The sequence below is a fragment of the Salarias fasciatus genome, chromosome 9, assembly GCF_902148845.1.
Source record: "Salarias fasciatus chromosome 9, fSalaFa1.1, whole genome shotgun sequence".
Taxonomy (NCBI): Eukaryota; Metazoa; Chordata; class Actinopteri; order Blenniiformes; family Blenniidae; genus Salarias; species Salarias fasciatus.
In genome coordinates, this window is record NC_043753.1 from 25,779,972 (window position 1) to 25,796,578 (window position 16,607).

Below are 16,607 nucleotides of genomic sequence, written 5' to 3' on the forward strand. Positions count from 1 at the left end.
GTCTCAGATTCTGACTGTGAGTTCCTGATATTGTCCAGTCCGTTCACAAACTATTAAAAACTCCTCATTTATTCAGTGCAGTACTCCATCGCACATTAAAACCTCAGCAACACACAGAAACCTTTCTAACACGTGAAGACAAACTGACAGTGCGAAATCTGTTACAGTCAACAGGTTTTGGTGTTTTTATTGGGATAAAATGACTTTTCTGCAGTGTGACCAGATGTTTTCCCGCGGTGACTGTCGCCAGATGTTTTCCCGCGGTGACTGTCGCCAGATGTTTTCCCGCGGTGACTGACGGCTTTACCCAGCTCTCCGCTGCTCTGGCCGGTCCTTTTATGACGTCAAGCGACTGCTGTTGGTCCGCACGCCGCATGTTTCCTCCCCCTTCGCGTGGTACAGTGGACCAATCGCGTGCGGCAGGAGGCGCGTGGCCCCGCCCCTCTCCCGGACGGCTCTCGCGGTGTCCGTCATGTCGCTGCTGCTCGGCGGGCTCCTCGCGCTGTGTCTGACCGGACTGCTGCTGCTTCTCCGGGTCTACGCGGTGGTGAGGACCGGGACCAAGCGGCGGCCCGGAGCCGGAGGGGCGGTGTCGGTCCTGGTGGTGGCGGGGTCAGGTAACATGGCCACGGTTTTCAGGTGTTTCATGAGAAGTTTGAATCTGTGTTTTGCTTCCTTAGCCTGAAAGCTAACAACACTGAGCCTATCGGACTGTACCAAGTCGTGCTGGGATGGGGGGGAGGCTGCCTCGCCGCTCGGCGGGAACCTGCAGCCTCACGCAGCAGTGTTTGAAGTCGCTGTTTTGTAAATGCTTCCGGAGTTTATGGAGGGTTTTAGGTTTTCCATTTCAAGTTGGGCTCTGCGTTTAGCTTCCTTAGCCTCGACGGCTAACAGCGCTTATCCTGTTGGACTGTACCAAGTTGTGCTGGGGGCGGCTTCAGCCAAGTTGTTTTCATTTCTTGTCTGTTAAAAAGATAATTGTATCCTTGTGAATTTTAAAGTGCCTTTAAAAACACGTGAATCTGGAGAGGTAGAAATGTTAATGTGGACTTTCAGCTGTCCCTTCACACCGTCTCCATCAGCGTTTTTCTTTATTTTCTGGACTTTAACTGAGATTCTCACTGAAGGCATCAAGACTCGGATCACATCTGGAACTATGTAGCAAACAAAGCGGAGTGGAATAAACCAGGCCATGCTTTCTGTTTCAGATTGTTAGTTTTTCCTGTGGATGAGTTTAATGAAACGGTTTGGACCTCTCTCAGACCAGGACTGGGTGTGGGTCAGGTGACGGGAGGTCAGGTCGTCTGGGGCTGCTCTCCGATGGAGGAGTGTCTGGACTCAGACCTGCTGGCCCGGGGCTGCAGACCGCCGGGGCAGCAGCCCCCCCCCCCTCCCACACACGCACACACACACACACACACACACACACACACACCATCAGCCTCCTCAAGGCTCCACGGTGGAGCCATGTAGAAACCCCCCGGTCACAAAGACACAGCAGGTGGATCCAAAGATCTGGTACCTGGACTCCTCAGACCATCAGTGTTTAGATCTGCTCCAGCAGAACCAGAAGGCTTTCAGCTCTGCCCACTGCTGACACCTTGTAGTTGTGAGTTTGAGAACTTTTCTGGAATAAGTTGTTAACATGTGAGAACTGGACGGACCTCTGGAACTGCTCTAGCTCTGGACCGGCTCTGTTTCCGTCATGTGATCAGGGAAAGATGGCTGCCGGGAGGAGGGCAGGGCAGCTCAGTGCTGTTGTTGAAGCCCAGCTGTGTGTGTGTGTGTGTGTGTGTGTGTGTGTGTGTGTGTGTGTGTGTGTGTGTGTGTGTGTGTGTGTGTGTTTCCAGGAGGACACACCACGGAGATCCTGCGGCTGGTGGACAGCCTGTCTGCTGCATACACACCTCGACACTACGTCCTGGCCGACAGCGACCGCATGAGCCAGGAGAAGATCTGGTCCCTGGAGCGCTCCAGACAGCAGGCGGCGTCCAGCGCACAGGTATACACACACACACACACACACACACACACACACACACACTTACTTTTATAGGTGCAGTTCCTAGAGGACAGCCGCTAACATGACAATCGCAGTGAAACGTGGAGTTGCGCTTCGGGCCTCACGCTGGAAGAGAGATCATTTACACACTGGTGGTCTGTGTTGAGGTCTGCAGGACCGGTGGTCTGTGTTGAGGTCTGCAGGACCGGTGGTCTGTGTTGAGGTCGGCAGGACCGGTGGTCTGTGTTCAGGTCTGCAGGACCGGTGGTCTGTGTTGAGGTCTGCAGGACCGGTGGTCTGTGTTCAGGTCGGCAGGACCGGTGGTCTGTGTTGAGGTCTGCAGAACCAGGGACCTGCTGCTGCCACTGCATGGAGAAAGAAATCGGGGCGTCTGGGTGACAGAGTTTTTCTTTGTTTGTTGGACCACAGCTCTCCAGCTGAAATCATGAACCAAAGCAAGGAAGAGCCGTGGAGGAAGGTCTTAAAGGAAAGAGACAGCAGTCTGCAGGACGTCCTCTGTCACGTCTCCATGCAGGAGCAGCAGCAGCTCGTCTGGAGCGTCCATATTAATTAAAGACCACCGTGTCTCTGCTCTGTCTTCCTTCTCTCCATCCTTTTCTTTTGTTTTTGTCGTCATTTGCTTGTGTGTTGTCTCTCTGTCTCTTCCTGTCTCTGTCCTCCTGACAGTCCAGCAGTGTCATGAATCAGTTCTCAGAATAAATAAAATAAAAAAGCAGGTTAACAAGAGGAGCTTTATGCCTATAAGCTCCTCTTGAAGAGCACATCTGTCTGGAACATCTGTTCTGCTGCCCCCTGCTGGACAGGACAGGTTAAGAAAAAGAAAAGGGACTGGAGGTCCAGGAGGGTTTACAGTCCGGTCGGCACCACTCCAAGTCGGCCCCGGCCAACTCGGCACCGCCCCGGGATACAGTCAACTCGGCATCTCGCCAAGTCGGCCTCGCGGGCGGGGGGGCTCTCGAGTGGCCGAGTTGGTCGGTGCGGACTTGACTGTAAGCTGCTTACCAACTCGGCCAAAAGCGTCTTTCTTTTTTAATCACGATGGTGGATAATGTACCTGGAGCTTCATGTTTGACGTCCGAGTAGCTTAGCTACAAGCGCGCAGCGCTTAGCGGCTGTCTGGTCATGTGACCGGTCCCAAGGCATTCTGGGAATCGTAGTGCAGCGATGCCGGCTGCGCCGCGACGATTTGCAGTTTTTTTCGTGCCGGCAGCGCCGCTTCTCCTCACGTAGCAGGCAGGGGACTGGAGGACAAACTGTGTGGTTATGGTGACTGACAGGTTAGAGGTGGAGAATGGACCTGGAGCTTCATGGTTGACGTCCTGTTTGAACCGAGTAGCTTAGCTACGAGCGCACAGCGCGAGCGGCTGTCTGGTCATGTGACCAGATCATGTGACCAGCATGTGATCCGCGAACGCCGCCTGATCAAACCAGTCGCCTGCATTATAATGTTATTGTAATGTTCTCCACCCCTGAAGTTTGGTCAGCCAGTACAATTAATTTATTTTTACCCAATCAGTGGAAACCGAGGAAGACCGAAGCTGCATGGCGAACTCGATCATACTTGTTGTATTTCATCCCAACCACAACATAATACCTGTATTGCTTTATGCTTATGCTGATTTGTTCATTTCTGATCAACATTGTTAGTTTATCAGTCATTATTCTTTTCTTTAACAAACATTGTCATTTGCAAAAGCCTGTATTTTGTTGTAAATGTTGTTTGCCCGCCATCTAGTGTGCGTCAACAGTAATAGCAACTGGGACTGTAATATCAAACGATTACCAGTAGTACATGTTAAGCTGTTCATGTGGTTTCTTGGCATTCATAAGCTCATAAACGTAGCCCTCCGGTAAAATATTATATACATTTCATTTCACTGAAATGACGGTCGTCATGTATACATTTAAATCACGTGTCAAACTCCAGTCCTCAGGAGCGGTGACCCTACATGTTTTAGATCTAATTGTAAATCTAACTGTACTGGCTGACCAAACTTCAGGGCTGGAGAACATTACAATAAAATTATAATGCAGGCGACTGGTTTGATCAGGCGGCGTTCGCGGATCACATGCCGGTCACATGATCTGGTCACATGACCAGACAGCCGCTCGCGCTGTGCGCTCGTAGCTAAGCTACTCGGTTAAACAGGACGTCAACCATGAAGCTCCAGGTCCATTCTCCACCTCTAACCTGTCAGTCACCATAACCACACAGTTTGTCCTCCAGTCCCCTGCCTGCTGCGTGAGGAGAAGCGGCGCTGCCGGCACGAAAAAAACTGCAAATCGTCGCGGCGCAGCCGGCATCGCTGCACTACGATTCCCAGAATGCCTTGGGACCGGTCACATGACCAGACAGCCGCTAAGCGCTGCGCGCTTGTAGCTAAGCTACTCGGACGTCAAACATGAAGCTCCAGGTACATTATCCACCATCGTGATTAAAAAAAAAAGAAAGACGCTTTTGGCCGAGTTGGTAAGCAGCTTACAGTCAAGTCCGCACCGACCAACTCGGCCACTCGAGAGCCCCCCCGCCCGCGAGGCCGACTTGGCGAGATGCCGACTTGGCTTGATGCCGAGTTGACTGTATCCCGGGGCGGTGCCGATTTGGCCGGGGCCGACTTGGAGTGGTGCCGACCTGACTGTATCCCGTCCAGGAGTGGGCTTCATGTTGAGCCAGGCAGAGCAGGCCATCAGGGCAGTGGCGCAGCTGGGATGTGTTCCACTGGGGTTTTCATGCGGTGCTGAGAGTTGGCGGGGGGGGTTTGCTGAGCGACTTCACACGGAGCGTCGAAGCGGCGTAGAGCGGTGCTCACCCGGAACACGGAGCGTTGGGGCGCCCCCTGTACGGCCACGCCCCCCCGGGCACTGCGCCCTAGGCGGCCGCCTAGTTCGCCTGTGCCTCGAGCCGGCCCCGCGGTGATGCAAGCCTGGTAGGAGTGGGGCCCCGTTAAGTAGGTTCCAGACGTGTCATTGTAATGTATCCGGGGGGATTTCAAGTTCTGTCGCTGATATCTGCCGTCTGTCGGGGCCCCCCTTCTAGCAACTAACCGCTGAGTACTCGGAAAGGGCCCCATGCGGGGGATTTTGGACACGTCGTTGCAGCGTCTAGTGTAGCGCCTTTAATTTGTCATTGAAATTGACTGATGTCAGCCGTCCCTCGGGGCCCCCTTCAGCTCGGGGCCCTGTGTGTAGCGGCGCCTCCGGCTGGAGAGAAGCAGCTGCTGCTCATTCCGCCTCCGATTTAAACAAACAAACAAACAAAAATCCTCGGCAGTGTGGTGGTGGGACAGGACTTCACCACAAGAGGGCCCGAGGGTTTTCATAACCCACCAGCCCTACGTAGATTAGGCCTGTGCATCAGGGCCAGCCGGTCAGCTGCAGGAAGTGACCAGCAGGTGGCAGCAGGACGGCGCTCTGCTCAGCCCCGCCCCACACTGGAGGAGCAGGACCTGGTCCTCTCTGTCCCTCCCCCACAGAATCATGACCTCCTACAGTCCTCCGTCTCATCAAGGGGGTCAAGGGTCACTGACTCTCTCTCTCAGGATCTTAGACGGAGCACCATCGGCGTCTGAACGTCTTCCAGTCGCTGAGGACGGTCCACCTGTCCCTGCCGTCTTTGTCACCTCCAACATCTGGATGTGATCCAGAAGGTTCTGGAGATGAGCACAGAGCATCATGGGAGCACAGCCGTCCTCTCTGTCTGACATCTACCTCTGACCCCCCACACCCAGGACACCCCGGCCCCCTGCTGGGTCTGGTAGAGACAGACGTGTGACAGGTGTCTCTGCTCTCAGGTCCACATCCACAGGATCCCTCGCAGCAGAGAGGTGCTGCAGTCCTGGACCTCGTCCGTCCTCAGCACCGTCCACGCCCTGAGGTTCTCCCTGCCGCTCGTCTTCAGACTGAGGCCTGACATGGTGAGACGCACACACGCACACGCACACGCACACGCACACGCACACACAGAGTGTGGTTTGTATCTGACTGACAAATGACTCTCATTGTCAGTGTGGCGAAAAGGCTCTCTGAAATGGCGAGGCTATTATTGGTACTGTGGAGACTTGGTGTATACACACACACACACACACACACACACACACACACACACACACACACACACACACACACACACACACACAGAGTCTGAGCGTCGTCTGAGTTAGAATAAAGACATTCAGTGCTGAATGAAGACTCCCTGACAGAGAGAGCTTCACCACACACTGCAGAAAAGAGAGAGAGCTCTGTTCTCCATAGACCAGTTCAGACTGGACACACACTGCGGGGACGGTGTGTGTTCAGTGCAGGGACGGTGTGTGTTCAGTGCAGGGACGGTGTGTGTTCAGTGCGGGGACGGAGTGTGTTCAGTGCGGGGACGGAGTGTGTTCAGTGCGGGGACGGAGTGTGTTCAGTGCGGGGACGGAGTGTGTTCAGTGCGAGGACGGAGTGTGTTCAGTGCGAGGACGGAGTGTGTTCAGTGCGAGGACGGAGTGTGTTCAGTGCGGGGACGGAGTGTGTTCAGTGCGAGGACGGAGTGTGTTCAGTGCGAGGACGGAGTGTGTTCAGTGCGAGGACGGAGTGTGTTCAGTGCGAGGACGGAGTGTGTTCAGTGCGGGGACGGAGTGTGTTCAGTGCGAGGACGGAGTGTGTTCAGTGCGGGGACGGAGTGTGTTCAGTGCGGGGACGGAGTGTTCACTGCGAGGGTGGAGTCCGTTCACTGCGGGGGCGGAGGAGTGTGTTCAGTGCGGGGACGGAGGAGTGTGTTCAGTGCGGGGACGGAGGAGTGTGTTCAGTGCGGGGGCGGAGTGTTTTCAGTGCGGGGGCGGAGGAGTGTGTTCAGTGCGGGGGCGGAGGAGTGTGTTCAGTGCGGGGGCGGAGGAGTGTGTTCAGTGCGGGGGCGGAGTGTGTTCAGTGCGGGGGTGGAGTGTGTCCGGGGGCCCGTCTGGGCCGGCCCTGTTCAGCTGCTGCTAGCTTGTAGTCGGGTGTTCTGCGCTGTGGTCTTGAGTGTGACGTCCTGCTGTTCTACCTTGGGAGCAGACTGGGTTCCTTCCTCTCAGGAGCAGAACCTCCCCTGGACTCTGGACTCTGGACTCTGGACTCTGGACTCTGGACTCTGGACTCTGGACTCTGGACTCCAGCTCACTCTTCAGCGCCCAGAGTCGGAGCCCCAGTGGAATCCTCCAGAGGTTACTGAACCAGGCCTTCTGATCTGGACCGGTGGATCCCGGCTGGACCTGAAGATGGTCTGACCCTCCACCACAGGGCTTCAGGTGTGGGGGCGGGGCCTCAGGGCCTCGGGTCTGAGGCAGGACCAGGACCTGAAGCCCGCAGGACGTGTCTCATGGAGGAAAGATACCCAGCTCACAGCTGCTGGATTATCTGAGAGCCCAGAGAGGCCCGGGTCCCGCTGAGTCCGGGATGGAAGAGAACCGCCAGAACCCCGAGAACCGGGCCCAGACTGGCTGAGACCGGACTGAATGGGCCAGAACTCCCCATCCCGCTGCTGAAGAGTCTTTGTCTGAAGGTCCGGTGTGTTGTGACTCCGGTTCAGTTTGATCTGGTACTGGTTCAGATGTGGTACCGGCTCAGATCTGGTACTGGTTCAGATGTGGTACCGGCTCAGATCTGGTACTGGCTCAGATCTGGTACTGGTTCAGATGTGGTACCAGCTCAGATCTGGTACTGGTTCAGATGTGGTACCAGCTCAGATCTGGTACTGGTTCAGATGTGGTACCGGCTCAGATCTGGTACTGGTTCAGATGTGGTACCAGCTCAGATCTGGTACTGGTTCAGATGTGGTACCGGCTCAGATCTGGTACTGGTTCAGATGGAACCTCTGCAGGCGGATTCCCTGTGTGAAGACTGGGCCTGAGTTCCCATGAGCAGGGCTCAAACAGGAAATAGCAGTGCGGTCTGGTTTTCTCATCGGGACTGAGGAGGAACTGCAGGGGCTGTAATAAAACCAGATTCTGTAAATCCTCCGACGGGGGGCGGGGCTGCTGGGTCTGGGTTCTGTTTGCCGTCAGTGAGTGGATGGAAGACTTGTTCCTGAAAGCAGAACCGAACTCAGGACTGCAGGACCGCTCTGTCCTCTGGAGACCCTCATCAGGTCTGGACTCAGGTCTGGTCTCCTCCCTCCATGGTCCAGGGTCGCTTCGTTCAGCTGGGACAGACTGCACATTCTACCTGCCCTCAGCACATAGGGATCCCATCGGGGGGGGGGGGGGGTCTCATCGGGGGGATCCCATCAAGGGAGATCTCATGGGGATGTGTACAAAAAAGCTGAAAGTGGTGAAATGTGAGTTTCATGTATTTAATCATATTGTGTCTCTGTCCCCACCCCACCCCGTCCTGCTGTCTGTCCTGGTCCCCGCTGTCCCTGCTGTCCCGGTCCCAGGTGCTGTGTAACGGGCCCGGGACCTGCGTTCCGGTCTGCGTGGCCGGGCTCCTGCTGGGGGTCCTGGGACTGAAGAAGGTCCTGATCGTGTACGTGGAGAGTGTGTGCCGGGTGCAGACGCTGTCCCTCACAGGGAAGATCCTCTACCCCGTCTCGGACTACTTCTTTGTGCAGTGGTCGTCTCTGAGGGACAGGTACCCCGGATCCATCTTCCTGGGAAGGATCGTCTGAGGGGGGCTGGACGTAGACCAGGGACCAGGCTGTGTCCTCCCTCAGTCTTCCTGCAGCAGCTGGAGAACCGGAGCGTCGGTCTGCGGACCGCTCACTGCTCAATAAAGCGTTTTGTTGAATCACAGCGTGTCTGACTGTACTGCGCAGGACTGTACTGTATCGGCAGGGTTTGCTGTTTCATCAGAACCCTGAGAAGACTAGAGAAGTCTCAGACCTGTCTCCACATGGATCCCTCAGCCTCCAGCAGCCGGATGGACTTTGACTGGTCCTCCTGCCGGGTCCTGGAGCGTCTCTGGAGCTGGACCTCGGTCTGGAGGGCTCCAGCAGACCGCCGTGTGAGAGTCTGGAGGGTTCCAGAGCTCCGTGTGAGAGTCTGGAGGGTTCCAGAGCTCCGTGTGAGAGTCTGGGGGGTTCCAGACCGCCGTGTGAGAGTCTGGGGGGTTCCAGAGCTCCGTGTGAGAGTCTGGGGGGTTCCAGACCGCCGTGTGAGAGTCTGGGGGGTTCCAGAGCTCCGTGTGAGAGTCTGGGGGGTTCCAGAGCTCCGTGTGAGAGTCTGGGGGGTTCCAGACCACCGTGTGAGAGTCTGGGGGGTTCCAGACCGCCGTGTGAGAGTCTGGGGGGTTCCAGAGCTCCGTGTGAGAGTCTGGGGGGTTCCAGACCGCCGTGTGAGAGTCTGGGGGGTTCCAGACCGCCGTGTGAGAGTCTGGGGGGTTCCAGACCACCGTGTGAGAGTCTGGGGGGTTCCAGACCACCGTGTGAGAGTCTGGGGGGTTCCAGACCGCCGTGTGAGAGTCTGGGGGGTTCCAGACCGCCGTGTGAGAGTCTGGGGGGTTCCAGACCGCCGTGTGAGAGTCTGGGGGGTTCCAGACCGCCGTGTGAGAGTCTGGGGGGTTCCAGACCGCCGTGTGAGAGTCTGGGGGGTTCCAGACCACCGTGTGAGAGTCTGGAGGGTTCCAGACCACCGTGTGAGAGTCTGGGGGGTTCCAGAGCTCCGTGTGAGAGTCTGGGGGGTTCCAGACCGCCGTGTGAGAGTCTGGGGGGTTCCAGACCGCCGTGTGAGAGTCTGGGGGGTTCCAGACCGCCGTGTGAGAGTCTGGAGGGTTCCAGACCGCCGTGTGAGAGTCTGGGGGGTTCCAGAGCTCCGTGTGAGAGTCTGGGGGGTTCCAGACCGCCGTGTGAGAGTCTGGGGGGTTCCAGAGCTCCGTGTGAGAGTCTGGGGGGTTCCAGACCGCCGTGCTGGCAGCAGATCGGTAGTAATGAGACAGTTTGAGGCCTCAGACGCTTCAGGTCAGAAGCTGCTTTCTGCCAGAGAGCAGCTGTTCTCCCTGTTCGGAGTCGGAGCAGGAGGAGCAGGAGCTGCTGGTGCTGGGTGTCCTTGGTGGAGGACAGGGACCAGGATTTTAACACAGGTGTGGTGTGGGACCTCCTGGTGGAGCTGGTCAGCAGCCTGGCAGCTGAGTTTTAGACGTACTGAAGACCAGCAGCTCTTTCTGGTTGAGGCAGTGAACAGGCTGCTGCAGTCGTCCAGCCGAGGAGATGAACGCATGAATGATCGTTTCCAGCTGGTTCTTCAGACACCGTGGGCCTGAGCTTAGTGATACTGCCCAGCTGGAAGAAACAGGCTCCAACAGCTGGAAGAAACAGGCTCTAACAGCTGGAAGAAACAGGCTCCAACAGCTGGAAGAAACAGGCTCCAACAGCTGGAAGAAACAGGCTCTAACAGCTGGAAGAAACAGGCTCTAACAGCTGGAAGAAACAGGCTCTAACAGCTGGAAGAAACAGGCTCTAACAACTGGAGGAAACAGGCTCCAACAGCTGGAGGAAACAGGCTCCAACAGCTGGAGGAAACAGGCTCCAACAGCTGGAAGAAACAGGCTCTAACAGCTGGAAGAAACAGGCTCTAACAACTGGAGGAAACAGGCTCCAACAGCTGGAGGAAACAGGCTCCAACAGCTGGAAGAAACAGGCTCTAACAGCTGGAAGAAACAGGCTCTAACAACTGGAGGAAACAGGCTCCAACAGCTGGAGGAAACAGGCTCCAACAGCTGGAAGAAACAGGCTCTAACAGCTGGAAGAAACAGGCTCTAACAACTGGAGGAAACAGGCTCCAACAGCTGGAGGAAACAGGCTCCAACAGCTGGAAGAAACAGGCTCTAACAGCTGGAAGAAACAGGCTCTAACAACTGGAGGAAACAGGCTCTAACAGCTGGAGGAAACAGGCTCCAACAGCTGGAAGAAACAGGCTCTAACAGCTGGAAGAAACAGGCTCTAACAACTGGAGGAAACAGGTTCTAACAGCTGGAGGAAACAGGCTCCAACAGCTGGAAGAAACAGGCTCTAACAGCTGGAGGAAACAGGCTCCAACAGCTGGAAGAAACAGGCTCTAACAGCTGGAAGAAACAGGCTCTAACAACTGGAGGAAACAGGCTCCAACAGCTGGAGGAAACAGGCTCCAACAGCTGGAAGAAACAGGCTCCAACAGCTGGAAGAAACGGGCTCTAACAGCTGGAGGAAACAGGCTCCAACAGCTGGAAGAAACAGGCTCTAACAGCTGGAAGAAACAGGCTCCAACAGCTGGAGGAAACAGGCTCCAACAGCTGGAGGAAACAGGCTCCAACAGCTGGAAGAAACAGGCTCCAACAGCTGGAGGAAACAGGCTCCAACAGCTGGAGGAAACAGGCTCCAACAGCTGGAGGAAACAGGCTCCAACAGCTGGAGGAAACAGGTTCTAACAGCTGGAGGAAACAGGTTCTAACAGCTGGAGGAAACAGGCTCTAACAGCTGGAAGAAACAGGCTCTAACAGCTGGAAGAAACAGGCTCTAACAGCTGGAAGAAACAGGCTCTAACAGCTGGAAGAAACAGGCTCTAACAGCTGGAAGAAACAGGCTCCAACAGCTGGAGGAAACAGGCTCCAAGAGCTGGAGGAAACAGGCTCCAAGAGCTGGAAGAAACAGGCTCTAACAGCTGGAAGAAACAGGCTCTAACAACTGGAGGAAACAGGCTCTAACAGCTGGAGGAAACAGGCTCCAACAGCTGGAAGAAACAGGCTCTAACAGCTGGAAGAAACAGGCTCTAACAACTGGAGGAAACAGGTTCTAACAGCTGGAGGAAACAGGCTCCAACAGCTGGAAGAAACAGGCTCTAACAGCTGGAGGAAACAGGCTCCAACAGCTGGAAGAAACAGGCTCCAACAGCTGGAAGAAACAGGCTCTAACAACTGGAGGAAACAGGCTCCAACAGCTGGAGGAAACAGGCTCCAACAGCTGGAAGAAACAGGCTCCAACAGCTGGAAGAAACGGGCTCCAACAGCTGGAAGAAACGGGCTCTAACAGCTGGAGGAAACAGGCTCCAACAGCTGGAAGAAACAGGCTCTAACAGCTGGAAGAAACAGGCTCCAACAGCTGGAGGAAACAGGCTCCAACAGCTGGAGGAAACAGGCTCCAACAGCTGGAAGAAACAGGCTCCAACAGCTGGAGGAAACAGGCTCCAACAGCTGGAGGAAACAGGCTCCAACAGCTGGAGGAAACAGGCTCCAACAGCTGGAGGAAACAGGTTCTAACAGCTGGAGGAAACAGGTTCTAACAGCTGGAGGAAACAGGCTCTAACAGCTGGAAGAAACAGGCTCTAACAGCTGGAAGAAACAGGCTCTAACAGCTGGAAGAAACAGGCTCTAACAGCTGGAAGAAACAGGCTCCAACAGCTGGAAGAAACAGGCTCCAACAGCTGGAGGAAACAGGCTCCAAGAGCTGGAGGAAACAGGCTCCAAGAGCTGGAGGAAACAGGCTCCAAGAGCTGGAGGAAACAGGCTCCAACAGCTGGAAGAAACAGGCTCCAACAGCTGGAAGAAACAGGCTCCAACAGCTGGAGGAAACAGGCTCCAACAGCTGGAGGAAACAGGCTCCAACAGCTGGAGGAAACAGGCTCCAACAGCTGGAGGAAACAGGCTCCAACAGCTGGAAGAAACAGGCTCCAACAGCTGGAGGAAACAGGCTCCAACAGCTGGAAGAAACAGGCTCCAACAGCTGGAGGAAACAGGCTCCAACAGCTGGAAGAAACAGGCTCTAACAGCTGGAGGAAACAGGTTCTAACGGCTGGAGGAAACAGGCTCTAACAGCTGGAAGAAACAGGCTCCAACAGCTGGAAGAAACAGGCTCTAACAGCTGGAAGAAACAGGCTCTAACAGCTGGAAGAAACAGGTTCTAACGGCTGCCTCGAGTGGCGGTCCAGTGACATGGCTTCATCAAAGATCCCCCAGGATTCCTCAGCTTGGCTGCGGCTCCAGGCTCAGATGGCCGAGGTGCTGCTCAGCAGTGGACGGCTCTGTCCAGGGCAGTCATGCCAGTCAGTCTCTGTTTTCTCTGAAACCAGCTGAAGGCTGCAGTCGCTGAACCGCCGCTGAGTTCGTGACCAGCCGTTTATTAGAGGCTCAGTTTATCAACCTTGAAGCCTTGAAGGAGCAGAACAGCTGCAGGTCGTCACCAAATAGGTGTTGGGAGACACTCAACTGCTGGATTCCCGTATTGGCCCGAATATAAGATGATGTTTTTTTTCCAGAAATTGCATCCTAAAAAGTGGGGTCGTGTTATAATCGCGGACTTACGGTAGATGGTCAATACGCATCCGCGCCGCTAGATGGAGCCAAAGTATCGCTGACCAGAGAGCGAGTGGAGCGATGAAATGAGATCAAATGATCTGATGAAAAATGGCGGATCATCTGGAACAAAGGGGCTGAACGCTGGACAACTGAGCAACAACAGAGGAGAAGTTATGATACCAACTTTAAACTGATGGTGATCAACGCAGCAGAGTCATCAAACTACTGCCAATTCAGCTGAAGGCACTGGAAAGTTATTTACATCATTTATGCAGTTTTGACCTCTTGAGGCTTCTTGTTTGTTGCTTATTTTTGAGAAAGAGAATATATTTTTTCATTTTATATCTCGTGAAATGTTATCTCAGTTGTGAGTTTTTGAGTTTATAATAATTGTAGAATAAAAAGTTGTTTTATGAGTGACCTTATTGTCTTCAGCATTTTTTTTTTTTCACAAAATTATCTTTGAAAAATAGGAGTCGTGTTATAATCGGAGTCGTCTTATATTCGGGCCAATACGGTATCTGACCCAGAGGATCCAGGGTCCCAGAACTGAGCCCTGAGGCACACCACACTGCAGGCCGGCTGGCTCAGGCGTGATGTGGTTGGCCGACACACTGAAGCTCCTCCCAGCCAGGTAGGAGGAGAACCACTGGAGTCCTGGACCTGACAGTCCAATCAGGTCCTGCAGTCTATCAGGATCTGGTGGTCGACTGCGTCCAAGGTCGAGGACAGGTCCTCCAGGACCAGCACTGTCCATCTCCCTGAGTCGGCAGACATCAGGAGGTCTGGACTCTTTCAGTAGAGCGGTGTTCACAAAGTCTGTCCAAAACATGTAGAGGTCGTGTGCTTGTAAAAAAAAGAAAAAAAAGTTATGCCTCCATCTTTTCTAACAATTTGGACAAATAGTGGAGTTTAGATATCGGCCTGTAGTTCTTAAGTTGGTCCAAGTTAGGGTTCTTCAGTTTAGGTTCTACGACTGCATGCTTGAAGGTGGAAGGAAAGACACCAGGAGAGACGGACAGGTTGAACATTCTGGTCCCTCATGGTCCGACAGAGTCAGAAACACATCTACAGGACTGGAGGAGGGTTTGGTTTTCGCCATCAGTGGCGAGACGTCTTCAAGGCATTCAGGAGTAAAGGAGGACCAGACGTGTGAAGGTGGTTCAGCAAGACCTGGACTGCACAAGGAAGGGGCTGGATTTTGTCTTTTATGTCTCTGAAGGTTGAAAAATCAAACTGCAGTCAGCCTTACAGTCCGAGCAGCCCAGTCACATCCAGGTCAGACTCTCAAGACCCAAACCCCCTAACAGGTAAGGGTCGGAGGTCAGATGAGCCTGTGGACCAGAACCAGTCCAGTGCAGGGGACTCAGCCCCTCACAGTCCTCATCGTCCTTTCACAATATGTGTGTCTAATAAAGCTTTGCTCATGTGTGGCTGCTGGGATTTTCCTCCCATCAGGATTTCAACCTGAACCTGTCCAGCTGCAGGAGACCCAGAGAGACCGGGACAGTCCAGGAGGACAGAGACCCAGAGAGACCGGGAGAGTCCAGGAGGACAGAGACCCAGAGAGACCGGGACAGTCCAGGAGGACAGAGACCCAGAGAGACCGGGACAGTCCAGGAGGACAGAGACCCAGAGAGACCGGGAGAGTCCAGGAGGACAGAGACCCAGAGAGACCGGGAGAGACCGGGAGAGTCCAGGAGGACAGAGACCCAGAGAGACCGGGACAGTCCAGGAGGACAGAGACCCAGAGAGACCGGGACAGTCCAGGAGGACAGAGACCCAGAGAGACCGGGACAGTCCAGGAGGACAGAGACCCAGAGAGACCGGGAGAGTCCAGGAGGACAGAGACCCAGAGAGACCGGGACAATCCAGGAGGACAGAGACCCAGAGAGACCGGGAGAGACCGGGAGAGTCCAGGAGGACAGAGACCCAGAGAGACCGGGACAGTCCAGGAGGACAGAGACCCAGAGAGACCGGGACAGTCCAGGAGGACAGAGACCCAGAGAGACCGGGAGAGTCCAGGAGGACAGAGACCCAGAGAGACCGGGAGAGTCCAGGAGGACAGAGACCCAGAGAGACTGGGAGAGTCCAGGAGGACAGAGACCCAGAGAGACCGGGAGAGTCCAGGAGGACAGAGACCCAGAGAGACCGGGAGAGTCCAGGAGGACAGAGACCCAGAGAGACCTGGAGAGTCCAGGAGGACAGAGACCCAGAGAGACCGGGAGAGTCCAGGAGGACAGAGACCCAGAGAGACCGGGACAGTCCAGGAAGACAGAGACCCAGAGAGACCGGGAGAGTCCAGGAGGACAGAGACCCAGAGAGACCGGGAGAGTCCAGGAGGACAGAGACCCAGAGAGACCGGGAGAGTCCAGGAAGACAGAGACCCAGAGAGACCGGGAGAGTCCAGGAAGACAGAGACCCAGAGAGACCGGGAGAGACCAGGAGAGTCCAGGAGGACAGAGACCCAGAGAGACCGGGAGAGTCCAGGAAGACAGAGACCCAGAGAGACCGGGAGAGTCCAGGAGGACAGAGACCCAGAGAGACCGGGAGAGTCCAGGAAGACAGAGACCCAGAGAGACCGGGAGAGACCGGGAGAGTCCAGGAAGACAGAGACCCAGAGAGACCGGGAGAGTCCAGGAGGACAGAGACCCAGAGAGACCGGGAGAGTCCAGAAGGACAGAGACCCAGAGAGACCGGGAGAGTCCAGGAGGACAGAGACCCAGAGAGACCGGGAGAGTCCAGGAAGACAGAGACCCAGAGAGACCGGGAGAGACCGGGAGAGTCCAGGAGGACAGAGACCCAGAGAGACCGGGAGAGTCCAGGAGGACAGAGACCCAGACAGACCGGGAGAGTCCAGGAAGACAGAGACCCAGAGAGACCGGGAGAGTCCAGGAAGACAGAGACCCAGAGAGACCGGGAGAGTCCAGGAGGACAGAGACCCAGAGAGACCGGGAGAGACCGGGAGAGACCGGGAGAGTCCAGGAAGACAGAGACCCAGACAGACCGGGAGAGTCCAGGAAGACAGAGACCCAGAGAGACCGGGAGAGTCCAGGAGGACAGAGACCCAGAGAGACCGGGAGAGACCGGGAGAGACCGGGAGAGTCCAGGAGGACAGAGACCCAGAGAGACCGGGAGAGTCCAGGAGGACAGAGACCCAGACAGACCGGGAGAGTCCAGGAAGACAGAGACCCAGAGAGGCTGGAAGGGTTCAGAAAGACAGTCCCACAGTGTGTGTCCAGTGTGTGTCAGGCTGTTCTGAAGGGGCTCCAGCAGGGGGCGGGTCCTGACCCGACCGTCGTGCTGTGATTGGCTGCGGTGCGTGGCTCCATGCGCGGCTTGTCCAGCAGGGGGCGCAGCCCCGCAG

At 55.5% G+C, this 16,607-nt stretch overlaps 1 protein-coding gene across 1 annotated transcript; it reads left to right on the plus strand.

Annotated features, from left to right (window-relative positions):
- Positions 1-443: 443 nt before the first annotated feature.
- Positions 444-8,936, plus strand: alg14 (ALG14 UDP-N-acetylglucosaminyltransferase subunit). The gene is made up of 4 exons (XM_030100132.1): positions 444-617; positions 1,851-2,002; positions 5,815-5,937; positions 8,415-8,936. The coding sequence occupies exons 1-4, from the start codon at positions 473-475 to the stop codon at positions 8,643-8,645; spliced, it is 651 nt and encodes a 216-aa protein (XP_029955992.1). The 5' UTR covers positions 444-472; the 3' UTR covers positions 8,646-8,936.
- The last annotated feature ends 7,671 nt before the right edge of the window (positions 8,937-16,607 follow it).

Bases quoted from the DNA above. Each gene is read 5' to 3' on its own strand.
- alg14 (XM_030100132.1), top strand. From the start codon at position 473: ATGTCGCTGCTGCTCGGCGGGCTCCTCGCGCTGTGTCTGACCGGACTG. The intron at 618-1,850 runs GTAACATGGCCA...GTGTGTTTCCAG, and splicing joins CCTGGTGGTGGCGGGGTCAG to GAGGACACACCACGGAGATC. The intron at 5,938-8,414 runs GTGAGACGCACA...TCCCGGTCCCAG, and splicing joins TCAGACTGAGGCCTGACATG to GTGCTGTGTAACGGGCCCGG.